Raw genomic sequence first — 13920 nt, forward strand, 5'->3', positions numbered from 1 at the left:
AGAGGTTATTCTTTGGCAGTTTGTCAGATAGGTAGGAAGGCCCCAGGCCTTTAAGGGCTTTAAAAACAGTGCCTTCCTGGTCACTGGCTAGTGACCCAGACTCTGTCCCCTCTGCTTTCAGGTTCTTCTAGACTCCGATCCACCCTTGGATCCACCCGGACACTTTCCTCCTGGTCGCCTGCAGCACCTTCCTGCAGCTCTCCATAGGATTCAGCAACGAAACCCGACCCGACAGGATAGAGACGATCGCAGAGGGGGTGGAATAGGCATCGTATATAAGAACTCTTTTACCTGTCGCATGGAGCCCCTCCCCTCTCCCCAGAAGTCCTTTCAGGCTCTTTTCTTCTCCCTTAGCACCTCCCCGAAAGAACATTTTACTGGTATCCTTATTTATAGACCCCCTGGTTCTAGGTCTCTGTTTGTCGCTCTCTTACTTGAAGTAATCGAACCATTCATTAATAGGCCTTCCCTGACTATTCTTGGAGATTTTAATTTTCATTTAGAAAATCTCAACTCGGCCGACACTACATCCCTTGTTGACTCACTTGCTTCTCTCAGCCTCTCCCAAAGAGTGTTATCTCCTACCCATTTTGCTGGCCACATTTTAGATGGGGTGTTTACTAACGATCCCAGGTTAGAGGTTGGCTCTCCTTTGCCTCTCTCCTGGTCGGATCACAAAGCAGTCCCTCTGGGTTTTGTCTCAGGCTCTCCTCCTGCCCCTTCCACGGACATGAACTGTTGGGTTCTAAAGAGGAACTATAGGGGCCTGACCAATGAATCACTTGGCCCTCTTATTGCCAACTTTATGCCTTCTCCCTCTCAGGATATCGATACCACTGCCCGTGAGCTCGCAAGCACCATTTCTACGGCCGTGGACACCTTAGCCCCACTTAAATCCCACTATTGTGCCAGGAAACGCCTGTCAGCGCCCTGGTACTCAGAATCTCTTAGACTACAGAGACAGGAGTGTAGGAGGCAAGAAAGGCTCTGGAGAGCTCAGCCAGATGCCGACCTACGGATCAAGCATAAATATCTCCTTAAGAGCTACAAAGCGGCGGTGCTGGCCGAAAAACAAACCTATTTCTCCAAGTTAACCTCATCCCTCACCTCCCCGGGTGACCTCTTTAAGGTGGTAGATACCTTATCTCTTCTCCAACATCCTGATCCCATTGTTCCCTCTCAAGAACATACAAAAATCCTGGATATTTATACTGCTCTCCAGACTCACAACCTCACTCATGTTCCCCCTCCCAGCCTAGACCACACCTCAGCTCCCAATGACATCTGCTCCAATTTTCCCCTTCTCACCATTGAGGCCCTAGATAAACTCCTAGATTCGATTAAGTCAGGATCTCCCCTTGATCCCTGTCCCCTTAAAATCCTAAAAAACTGCAGGGACATTTTACTTCCCCCTTTGCTGGAAGTTATAAACAGGGCCATCTCCAGCGGTGAGTTTCCAGCTTCCTGGAAGACGGCCATCGTTAAGCCCCTCTTAAAAAAGGCCTCCCTGGATCCCGGGACTCTGAAGAACTTTTGTCCCGTTTCCCTTCTTCCCTCTCCAGCTAAGATGTTGGAGGCTCATCTGAATTACCATCTTAGCGCCTTTCTGGATAAGACTTGCCTGCTTGATCCCTCCCAGCATGGCTTCCGAAAGGCGCATGGCACAGAGTCAGCCCTCACAGTGGTGGTCAACAACATCCGCGCTAAGGTCGACAGTGGTCAGACTACTCTTCTGATCCTGCTCGACCTTACAGCAGCATTTGACACCCTGTCCCCTACCATTCTGACCTCCCGCCTCAGTGAGACGGGGGTGAAGGGTCTGGCTCTGAGCCTGCTCACTTCCTTCCTTAACCATCGGGAGCAAAGGGTCAAACTGGGTAACTTCCTTTCCAATGCCATGCCTTTGCAGTGTGGGGTCCCGCAGGGCTCCGCTTTGAGTCCTACACTCTTCAACGTTTATGTGGCCCCACTCGCTAGGCTTGTTAGAACTTTTGGACTGGAAGTGCTCTCGTACGCCGATGACACCCAGATCATGGTTTCTCTGTCTCATTCTGTTGAGACCACGGCCCTAAACTTTCGAAATTGTATGGAAGCAGTGGCAGGCTGGTGGGCCTCGAACTTCCTTAAATTAAACGGGGAAAAGACGGAGATCCTGGTCTTTGGTGGGAACAAGGAGATCTGGTCAGCTGATTGGTGGCCCCAGACACTGGGAACTTGTCCCCAGCCCTCTTCCGCCGCCCGCAACCTGGGAGTCATTTTTGACACCTCACTCACTTTTGACAGGCAAGTAAACATAACGGTCTCAACTTGCTGCGGGGTTTTAAGGGTACTAAGAAAACTCACCCATTACCTCTCTCCTGATGCCCGGAAACTGGTTGCAGTTGCCCTACTTTCCTCGCGACTGGACTACTGTAATGCCCTATATCTTGGCATGAGCAATAAACGACTCCATCGTCTACAGGTCGTCCAGAACGCGGCAGCAAGGTTTGTCGTCAATGCCCCCAGACGTTCCTCAGGTACCAGGATTAGGAGAAATCTCCACTGGCTCCCGGTATATGCCAGGATAAAATTCAAAACCCTTACCATCACTCACATGGCTCTTCATGGTGCTGGTGCTGAGGGCATCAGGACTCTAGTGTCGACCTATGTCCCCGGTAGAGCCTTGCGCTCTGCCGGCCAGAATTTGTTGACTGTCCCCTGAGTCGCTAAGGCGAGATGGGGAGGTAAGGCTTTCTCCTCTTTCGCCCCTAGACTCTGGAACGAGCTCCCTTTGGAACTCAGGGACCAAGAATCTCTTCTTCTCTTTCGAAAGGGCTTCAAAACTCTGCTCTTTACTGAAGCCTACTCTTAGGCCTCTATACCCTGTATCTCTACTTCTGTACCTGGCTTTATTCCATCATCTGCGCCTTGACGCCTTCGGGCAAAGTTGCGCTTGACAAATCTCTATTCAATCAATCAATCACGAAAGAACACCTATGCACCCGGCGTCTCTGGGTGAGGTAACTCGAGTACTCTGGTGCTCCCGTGGGTAACAACTATCCAGGTGTTTAGTTTGACAGGGTTCTCCCGTAGTCCACCCGGAAGTGTCCGCAATCTACTACTTTGTAACTTTTACGTTCCCATTGGAACTCTATGGTAACTCGCGTGTGTGTTTAGACACTGCACACGCCTCCTGTGGGTCTCCTACTTCCAATCCCTTAGTTGTTCTGTGTGGCCCTGGCGATTTCCAGTGCCCTAGGCCTACTCACCTTTCCTGAAGTGGTTCTTATACCACTTCTTTAGTATATGGTTGGTGAGGCCCCTAGGGCAGAATTGTATTTGTGCAACTTCTAGTATGCTTATTGAGTAACTTGTGCTGTATCTCGAACTCTGACCTCATAAAGAGTGCAGAGGGGTTGTGTTAGTAATAAATACATACATATTTGATATATACCTTGTGTGGTGTCCTTTCATTTGGTATTCAAGGGATTATAATTGGTAAAACAATTGGCTTCACATGCTCTCTGAAGTTTTAGCCTAAGACTGCTTTGTCCATGCTACCACTAGGATAGCTGGTCTATACGGTTGACTTTACAACCATCACCATAAGGGGTGTTTGGACTGGTGCAAGGTGCTCACTAGAATAGTGATCATCATATACCAGGCCAACTTCTCACACCAGGGTCGAGGATGCACTCTCAAAACACCCTCAGATGCACTAGGACGGTCGGGTGCTGAGGCCCAATGTTATCCAAAGGGGGATAGGGGGACTCCAGTTGGTGGCTTCTCACGAGCAGGTCACAAGGTTGTGGGAGCAAAGCTCCTGGTGTTAGGCTCCGAGCAAAGGGGGATCCAAGTTAGCACACAAGGTGCACCCGCAGCGGCGTAGGGAGGCTGGTACAGGGTGCTGTTTTGGCATCAGGTGCCCTGTTTTCAATGGGAGTTGCCGGTTTAAGATTTTGGCTGACGGCTCAGTCCAGGAGGACTACCAGGAGGAACCAACAGCTGGGCAGGTAAGTTGGAAGGCTCGGGGACGTAGGTGCACCTCGGCTTCTCTTCTCCAAGCAGCAGGGCGGCCCAGATGCCAGGGTGTTTTTTGAGGTCAGATTTCACCTTACCGGGCCACTCGTGGTTGTTGTGGGGGTCTTGGTGCATAGGCTGCAGGCGACGTTGGAGAGACCTGGAGGGGTCAATCCACGGTGGACTCTGACTCTGGAGTGCTGGGGGACCTCGCTGAGACCAGTGGGCTACCCGGATTTGGGCCATAGGCGTCGGGTGAAGGGGTGGTTCCAGGCGTCCCATTTCTTTGTCCTGAGCGGGGCAGAGTCTTTCTTGGCTGTTTCTTTTTAACAGAGCGGCTGTTCACAGGAGATCCAGTCTTTGTTGAAAGCAGCCAGTCCTCCCAGGGGTTCTGGAGGTCACCGACAGCAGGACATGGTGACTTTTGGCGCAGGATCTCTGGAAACTGCAGATGGGCCTGTAAGGCTGGGGTCAAGTCAGTTCTACTCTGCAGTCCCCTCTGCTGGGCGTCTTTCGTCGTTCTTAAATTGCAGGAATCTGTCTTAGTTCAGGGCGCCCCCTGAATACTGTATTGAGGGGGGCGTTTTAGGGGTCTTGAGAGGTCAGTAGCCAATGGGCTACTGATCTTAGGATGACTATACCCTTGGGGTGCTGGTGGGCACAATCCCTTATCCTGATTGGAGAGTGCATGCCTTCTGTAAGATGGCGGGCACTAAACGGTGGGCTTCACCTAGCCTCCCACACCTCAAATTCTGTACTTGATCCTGGACGTTCACACTTGGGGATGGATGTAACAGTTACAGCAGGCAAGAGCACTTCTTCAGGCATCTTCTCCTTTATTCCTGATCCCATGCCTATTGATGAGGAGCAAGGAAGAATAATCTGAATTGACCGGTGTTGTGCTCCCTTTGGCCTTATATAAGTTAGTTACTTATCTTAGAGAGCTGGCCATCTACACCACTGTGGCAGGTACCAACGAATCCCCTCCTCTCCAGGTCTGGGATATCTTAAGGGGTCCGTTGTCTACTGTTACTTGATGCTGAGAGGGTGGGGTTTTAAAAAAAATGTGTCAAGAGATTTAGCTATCACAATCCAACAGCTAAGGAAATCTCACACACAGATGTTCTTCTAGCTTCCAATCAGTCCTGCAATTTCTTATGACTGTTTTTTTCAGTGGGTTATTGGTTTCAAAGTTCCACATTCAGCAGGCAGGAAGCAAGAAAGACATTTTGCCGGGTCCTAGGGTGGACTGAGAGGCGGAGGTCTAGTCTTGAAATTACAGTACAGAACATTCCTCATTAGAAGCCACAAATAAACTTTTGCTTCCACCGGGGAATCTTGCCTTAGTCCTTAACACCCTTGAAGACACCAGTTTGAGCCTATGGATACAATTAATTTGGAATTTCTTACAATAATGGATGCAATATTAATATCTTTACAGCAGCAGGAAGACTGGGCATCTCATCAAGTAAGGACCTTTTCTTGGATATCCTCCCAGATGCATTGGCCCTGCTTTTGGATCCAGGTTCACCACCTACAAATTGGATGGATGCATGTAGGGTGCTGCTATACAGAGAGATCTAGACACTTTAGATTATCATAAAACTGTTAAATTACCTCTAGTCATAAGAGTAGTGTCCACGGTCTCCATAAGCTGTTTGATCAGATGCAAGTCTAGAATACTCTTCTTAACACAGACCCCACAGCCCGTGGATATCCCGAGTTGCTGAACACCATTTACAGCCAGCATATATTGAATTCTGTAAGGCTCCAATATTGGCATCAGCTCACACTCTTGTCCTGGCTTCTCTGAAGCTTTAAAATCAATCTTTACAAATACCCTGCAGCATATGGAAATTTAGGGTCGCTATTTCCATAAAATGGTCTTGAATGCACCCAGTTTCTCTTTTAAGATGGACAGAAGGTGTGTCTGCTTTGTTAGACTTCATAAAAATGGAGAGAGGCGTGGAAGAAAAACCTAAAATATTACTAAATCTTTATTACTGCTAATCCCACTCTTCTTAGTAACAGTCCACACACATTACCTGCTCTCCCTGAGGGACAGGGCATTTGGGCGCAGTTGAGGTTTGGCTGTACTCAATAGTTTGAGGACTGTCAGGCTTTCTACTGGCACGTATAATGGGTTAGAGGGTCAATCATCATGTTCTTTTGTGGTAAGTGCGGATCACCTCATTAATAAACACTGCAAAGGGGTACAGTATGACTTGGTGCAATAAATATTGCTGCAAGTACCTAGGCACTAACCACATTTTGCATAGAAGTTGATTTTAAAAATGATAAATACATAATGATGCAGTATCACTGATTCATTGTGTTTGTAAACTAGCATACAAATATTGATAAAGAAGAAATGCTTTAAATTTGATAATGCACTAAATCACAGCGATGGTAAAAATGTTTTACCTAGCAGCACAGTCATATGCCAAGACATCAGTTTCTGCCAAAAGGTCGCCATCAGTTTCATGATCGCCTCCATCTGGACCCAACTCAAACAACTGAAAAGTAAAAAAAATACATTAATTATAAATTCTTTTTTGAACTGGAAGAATTTGCAAACTGCAAAATCCCTCCCATGTCAAAAATCGAACAGGTTAAGTCATAAGATTCAGTAAAGCAACAGTAGATAATTGTTCAATAAGCATTCAAACACATTTTGAAAGATATGACTGTGCATCACCACATTCATGGAGAGCTCATAAATAAATAAAATACATTAAGTGCGTGCATGAGTGGTGAAAGAAACTGAAAAAGGGTGCCAGCGTATTGATTTTGCAAACTTCATCCATGCCCAGATCACTACTGCATGGCATGTGAAGATCAGCTTAATGTCACTTTCATTTAAAAAACAATTTAGCACTGATTGTGTGCATTAAAACAAGCTCCTCATTCAATCCTCCTTTGTTCATTCAGTATACTAGATCAATGCTGGGTGTCATCAGCCTCACCCATCTGAGATCACTAACCAAATGTGCATGTAATGTACAGTTTAATCTAGCGACCTGGAGTAGCTGTAGAGTGATATGTTGCGACTAAATGAAACAATTTAAATCAAGTCTAAAGGGTTGCAATTTCACTCAGATGTTACATTTATAAGATAAACCTTAAGTGAAATATCGAGTGTCAGGCTGATACCTTTTGAAGTAGTGATGACTCAGAAAAGCTTTCCAATGTTGGCTCTTGATATTTTGACAACAGGCATATCAGAACATATCTCAGTATACACCAGGCACGGTCATATAACAGCTGGTCTGTTAGATGTGTTCTTCCTCTCACAGATACTAGTTTTATGAAATAGTACCGGGTGAAGATTGGATCAGCAAATCTATAAATATCAATCATAGGGCAACAGCACATGACTTCTTCACCACTGCAACAATGCCACCTAGCACCAGAAATAACAACCGTGTTGATACATGAGGAGTCACTCGTAATCCCATAGCCAAATCCAATCCTTTTTTTACTCACCACCACAGAGGCCAGAGAATGCAAACTAATATTTAAAATAAAAATATGTGAGCATGATCTTTTTTGTAACTGGAGAAAGCTTGGTGATAAACTACCTGCAGGAGACTGAACCACTAACACTAGCAAGCAATTTTTTTTTAATGTGAATGTTTATTTGTTCTTGCTGATTCCTTCCTCTCCAAGACTCAAATGGCAATAATCAGACCTAAAATTGTAGGTCGGAAGAAGATTAAAAAAACATTGCCACTAACTGAGACCAGAAGTTTTGCAAGACTAAAATAAGCTACTTCTTTTCCAGTCCAGAAGTAATATTTCGACAAGGAATGACAGAGGACCATATAGCCACTTGGCAGATGTCCAAGGCTCAGAGGAACGTTCCCTCACGAGAAGTGTTGCGGTAGGTCTACCAATAGTGCGGTGGGCCTCTATGACCTCAGAATTATTTTCCAACAAGCTTAAAACACTTCTTAATTCGTAACTCAAACCAATGTTATAACAAGCACCTGGAGTTTGCTCTGCCCATCTTTGATCTCACAAACCCAAAATTGACACGCATTCCTAAACAGTTTCATTCTGGATTAGAATAGGTTTAAAGCCCTTTTGTGCTCCAAACAATTTATTTTGGTGTCTTGATATAGCGCTCAACTCACTCCCTGAGGAATATCTCAGCGCTGTGCAGATCATGGTAAGTGAGGGCATTCTAAACAGGCAAGTATTTAGCATCATCTTAAAGATTGTAAAGTCTGGGCAGGAATGAAGATGAAGCAGGAGCTGATTCCATTGGTATTGGGCTATATAGGAAAAGTATTTGCCTCCAGATCTTGAGGTGCGGATACGTGGGGTCAGCAGAAGCACTTGGCTTGAAGGCCTTAGTCGCCTTGAAGGTAGGTAGTAACTGAGTTATGAAGACAGATAGGCTGGGTGGGAATTATGGAGGCAACTATTCTAGTTTTCTTAAAATATGGGAGGAGGATGAACGTGCAGGAAGACTGCAGAACAGCGTGCAGCTATATTATGCACTACTTGCAGCTTGGTCTGCAGGGTGTCATTAGCTGCAACCAGTAAAGCATTCCAATTGTCCAGGCGACTGGTTATGACAGCCTGGACAAGGGTTTTTCTGGAGGAGTCCAGAAGCCATGTAAAAGCTTTTATTAGAAGTTTTATTGGGGCATAGCAAGAGCCACATGTTGAATTAACCTGATCAGACATCGAGAGTGATTGTTCTATTTTCAGTCCAAAATTTTCATCATCTGCTTGGGTGCAGGGGCTGGACCAAGTTCAAGAGCCCACCAGTCTGCCAAACAAAGCTCATACATTTGCCAAATAGCATGATCTCAGTCTTCTCGCTGTTAAGTTGGAGGCAATTATTATTCATCTAGACAGCAATTTCCCACATAAAGCCCACAAATTTGTCTTTATCTGGATCAGGGCCAAAAAAGATGAGAAGTTGAGTGTCATCTGCATATGACACAATCTCTACCCCGCATACTTTCACAATCTGGACTAGCCACGCAACATAGATATTAAACAGTGTCGGACTCTGGCACAATCCCTGCGGGACTAGTTGTTGATTTCCATCAGTCTTAACTTAAAAGGGCCATGGTGCGGTTGTCAAGGAAGTCCCTGCGCCAATGAAGCGCCCAGCCTCATGAAGACTGCGGATTAGGACTGCGGATTAGGATGGAGTGGAAGATCATGTCAAAGGCGGCGGAAAGATCCAGTAACACTAACATGGCCTGCGTTCCTGCATCTAGAGAAAGCCTGATGATGTCAGTAACAGCCAACAGTGCAGTCTCAGTACTGTGCAACTCTTTAAAACCCGATTGAGGGTCTAAGATCTTACGTTCTTCAAGAAAAGATAAAAACTGTTTATTAATATACCGTTCTAGAGCTTTTACGAGTAGAGATAACAACGACATTGGCCTGTAGTTGGATAGGACATCAGGGTCTGCTGAGGGTGTTTTAAGAAGCAGATATACTAATCAGTTAGTGCTGGACTGAAATCGTTCCTAGCGTCGGGAGGGCAGTGAATCAAGGCTCCTCTACAAACTTCTGTAGCAGAAATTATTATTTTAAAGATAGATGTCTAGCCAATCTGAGCAAAGGGTATCACTCAGCTCGACCTTTATAGAATCGTAGATTTGACCAATGAGTAATGCTCTGGAATGGCTAATGAGATGTAGGGGACACATCGCTGAACCAAGTCTCTGTGAAGAAACATAGCATGGGGTTGTGCGAAGTAATAAGATCCCATGTCTTTATGGCGTGCTTGGCCAGAGACCTGATATTACAGTATAGGCCATGTCTCCTCTTTGCATAACCCTTGAGTGCAGGGGGGTGGAGGATTAGGAAAGGAGTTCCTCCAGGGGAACTTGAGGGAAAAACCTATGGTCCGTATCCTGGAGCTCCTGACGCCCTCAAGATATGGAAATCATGGACTACAGCATAGTGGGAGAAGGGAAGCCTGAGCACAAGCCAGCTGGATTAGTTTCAGTTGTGTAGAGGAATACTTCCTTATCATGCTATTGGCCATATTGCCAAGTCAAATGAGAAACGGGCAGTGGTCCGGGCAGCCAAGTAATGTGGAGTAAAATTAGAAAGTGCAGATTTTAAAATGCAGCGTGACAAACGGAAAAGATAATCGGGTAACAGAGCTTTAAAATGTTAAGATGCCCATTCTCTGAGCAGTGCTGAGCTTCCAAGCCCTGCAGCTGCTTTTATGCTGTATTCAAAATTGGGAGCCCTATGCCTAGACCGCCGACCTGCCCAAGATGGCAGCAGTCTAGTGACTCATCAGTAGTGTGAACTGCCCAAGAAGAAGCTTTCCCTGAAACAAACTGCACCAAGCCGCGGCACACCAGAGGGCAGGAGAAGGCAGCCAAGAAATGCGGGGTAAAAATAGAAAGTGCAAATTTAAAAATGAGGCGCAACAAACAGAAAAACAATTGGGTAACAGTGTTTAAAAATGTTAAGATGCCCCTGCCCGAGCATCGTGTCTCCTCTGCTTTGGATGGGTGTGTATGAGAAAATCGCAACAGGAAGCAATATTTTTGAGAGATATGAAACTTATAAACTATGTTCGGAAGGAAAGAGGCTGAGACCTTTAGAATTAACTTCTCCTTTGGAAAAAATAGATGTGGAGTGCTTGTGCTGAAGTTGCAATTTGGTGAGCAGACACAACTGTCCCCAGAGAAACTGTTTCCGCCTAAGCTTTTAAGGAAGCCATCATTTAAAATTTGGCAACCAAACGCAAGTTCCAATGAGAAACAACCATTGATTTTGGTGCTAGACGAATCGCCCGCAGCTCCAAAAGGTTGATATGGAGCCGGGACTCCGCCGGATACCAGATGCCTCTGATCTCCGCCTCTCCCATGTGGCCTCCCCACCCTGGAGGGACGTGTCCGTCACAACTACGTGCTCCGGTCCATGAGCCACCACTGCCGCTGTCTCGCAGTGCCATTCGAGATCAGGACATGGTCGGAGAGGTTGCCCTGATGCTGGGCCCACTGAAACTTCAGGTCCCACTGCAGAGCCCGCATCCACCATCGGGCTTGATGCACCAGAAGGATGCAGGAGGCCATCAGCCCCAGAAGCGGCAGCGTCAACCTGACCGAGATCTGGGATAAAGGCTGAAAGAGTGGAATTGGAGCCTGAATATCCCGAACCCGCTGTTCGGGTGGATAAACCCGAAACTGCGCCGAGTCGAGAACCGCTCCGATGAAGAGGAGCTTCTGAGAGGGACACTGGTGTGACTTCGGCACATTGATGGAGAACCCCAGCTGGTGCAGGAGGTCTGCCGTTGTCTGGAGGTGGCTGAAGACTGTCTGGGGCGAGCCCGCCTTCAACAACCAGTCGTCGAGGTAGGGAAAGACTGAAACCCCTAACCTGCGCAGATGAGCTGCGACCACCGCCATCACCTTTGTGAACACCCGTGGGGCGCTGGTAGGCCAAAGGGGAGCATGGTAAACTGAAAATGCTCGTGGCCAACTGTGAACCGCAGGTAGCGCCGGCAGGACGGGGATGTGGAAATACGCGTCCTGCAAGTCCAACGCTACCATCCAGTCTCCTGGGTCCAGGGCAGCTAAGAGCTGAGCCAGTGTCAGCATTTTGAACTTCTCCTTCCGGAGGAAGCCGTTGACGTTCCACAGGTCCAAGATAGGGCGTAGGCCCCCTTTGCCTTTCTTGGGTACCAGAAAGTAGTGGGAGTAGCAACCACACCCTACTTCTGGCCCAGGAACGCGCTCAATGGCCCCCTTGGCCAAGAGGGCCGTAACTTCCTCCTGCAGAAGTCGCAAATGATCCCCCGATACATGGTAGTTCTGCGGTGGCATGGCTGGAGGAGTCGCCTCAAAGGGGAGGGAGGGAGTAGCCCCTTCGGACGATTTGCAGCACCCACCTGTCGGACGTGACAGTGCGCCAGGAGGAGGTGATGGCGAACCCTGCCCCCCACTGGCGACACATGGGCCTGAAAGCACGGACTAGGAGGGCTTTGAGGCGGATGCTGCGGGGGAAGGTGTGGACTGACCTCGCCGTTGTCCCCGACCGCCGCAACGGCGGTTTCCACGGCCGCCACCGTGTTGGGTATTACCCTGCGGTGTGTGGCTGTCAGCACCTGTGGGAACACCCCTTCCGTGGCCACAAAAGGAGTGAAAGGCAGCCGATTGCTGGCGCGGGGCCGAGAGGCCCAAGGACTTGGCCGTAGCCCTGGAGAACTTAAAGCGCTCAAGCGCATGGTCTGCCTTGTCGCCAAAAAGGCGACGGCCATCAAACGGCATGTCCATGAGTGTGTTCTGTATCACAAAACAATTACCAGTACTGCAATTTAACTCTAGGACAACTATAATAACATAGTGAAACAAAACACCATATTTTAAAGACTTCTTTTTCGGTCTGATATAAATCTTTATATTTTTGTTGTATATCTTCACTTGACAACTGGAAAGCAGAGGACACGAACGCCGAATTAAATGACAAAGCCCAAAGACTGAAGTGCAGATATACAGCAAAGGCCTGAAAAATAATATAAAAATCACGGTGCGCCACAAGATTTAAAATACAATACATCCTATCACAGGATGTACACACCAACCTATAGTAGTCCCTTTTTCCCTCGATTGACACAAGGCAGAGATATGTGGTCCTGATGAGAACACCCCTTAATAAGGGTGCTCGAAACGCGTATACCAGCCCTCTATGCAGCCTTAGGAACCTCCATAAATTGCTAAACGTTCTAAACTTAAAAATCATCCCAAGGTTGCTTTGAATTCTAAAGCAAATTTGTTTGTATAAATGAAGAAACATGTATATTGTGTAAATAGAAGTGTGAGAGACTCGTGAGTCTGGATGAATGTTGGTTTGGAAGGTGTGAAAGGAGAGAATAAATGTTAGTTTTGATTTTCTGTAAGTTGTGCTAAAATAGTAAATACCAAGAAATGTATATAAATGTGGTGATGTTATAAAAACAATGAAAATGTGTTTTTGAATAATAAAAAAACATATATAAAGATTTATATCAGACAGAAAAAGAAGTCTTTAAAATATGGTGTTTTGTTTCACTATGTTATTATAGTTGTCCTAGAGTTAAATTGCAGTACTGGTAATTCTTTTGTGATATAGCTAAGTGAGGCTTGACCTTACTGCATTCAGCCCAAACCCTTTCTTTGGTTTCAAAGTCATGAGTGTGTTCTGGACATCAGCCGAGAAGTTGACGGACCTCAACCAGGCGTGGCGACGAATCGCCACAGTCGTTGCCATCGCTCTGCCCAGTGAGTCGGTGGTATCCAGTCCACACCGGATAGAATAACGTGCCGCATCCCAGCCTTTCACAAGGGCTTAGCCGAGTTTAGCCCGTACCTCCAACGGGCATTCTGGCAGCAGTCCGCGACCGTATCCCACAGAGAGTGGGTGTAGCGGCCCAAGAGGCATGCGGTGTTGGAAGACCGCAGTCCCAGACTCAGGGAGGAGAATACCTTTTTGCTGTATTGCTCATACCTCTTGGATTCCCTGTCCGGCGGAGCTGACGGGAATGCGGTCTGGGAATTGGAGGCCTGGATCACCAGGCTCTCAGGGGTGGGGTGGGTGGACAGGAAACAAGGGTCGCCTGGGGCCGGGCGGTGGCGTCTGGCCACGTTCCTATCTACAGGCGAACCTGTAGTGGGCCTGGACCAAGTGCCCAGAAGTACATCGGTCAAGGCCTCATTAAACGGCAGCAGAGGTTCAGCCGAGCTTGACTGCGGTTTAAGGACCTCAGTGAGGAGGTTAGTCCTCACGGCCGCGACGCGGAGTTCAAGGCCCAAGGCCTTGGCCGCCCGCATCAGCACCACACTGTAGGTTGCCCCCTCCTCCGTAGCCACGGTAGGAGGTGAGACAAAACCAGTGTCTGGCGAAGTGTCCAGACCACTGGCCTCCCCAAGTTCACCTGTCCAGTCCTCCTGG

The 13920-nt window shown here is 47.4% G+C and overlaps 1 protein-coding gene across 5 annotated transcripts in view; it reads right to left on the bottom strand.

Annotated features, from left to right (window-relative positions):
- MYCBP2 (MYC binding protein 2) overlaps positions 1 to 13920 on the bottom strand; it is a 1909483-nt gene that overhangs the window by 1405420 nt on the left and 490143 nt on the right. For all 5 annotated transcript variants that reach the window (XM_078657470.1, XM_078657469.1, XM_078657471.1 and 2 more), the window contains one exon: positions 6424 to 6515. In XM_078657470.1, coding sequence (XP_078513596.1) covers positions 6424 to 6515 — 92 coding nt within the window. The remainder of the gene's footprint in view (positions 1 to 6423; positions 6516 to 13920) is intronic.

Source organism: Lissotriton helveticus, chromosome 8, assembly GCF_964261635.1.
Source record: "Lissotriton helveticus chromosome 8, aLisHel1.1, whole genome shotgun sequence".
NCBI lineage: Eukaryota > Metazoa > Chordata > Amphibia > Caudata > Salamandridae > Lissotriton > Lissotriton helveticus.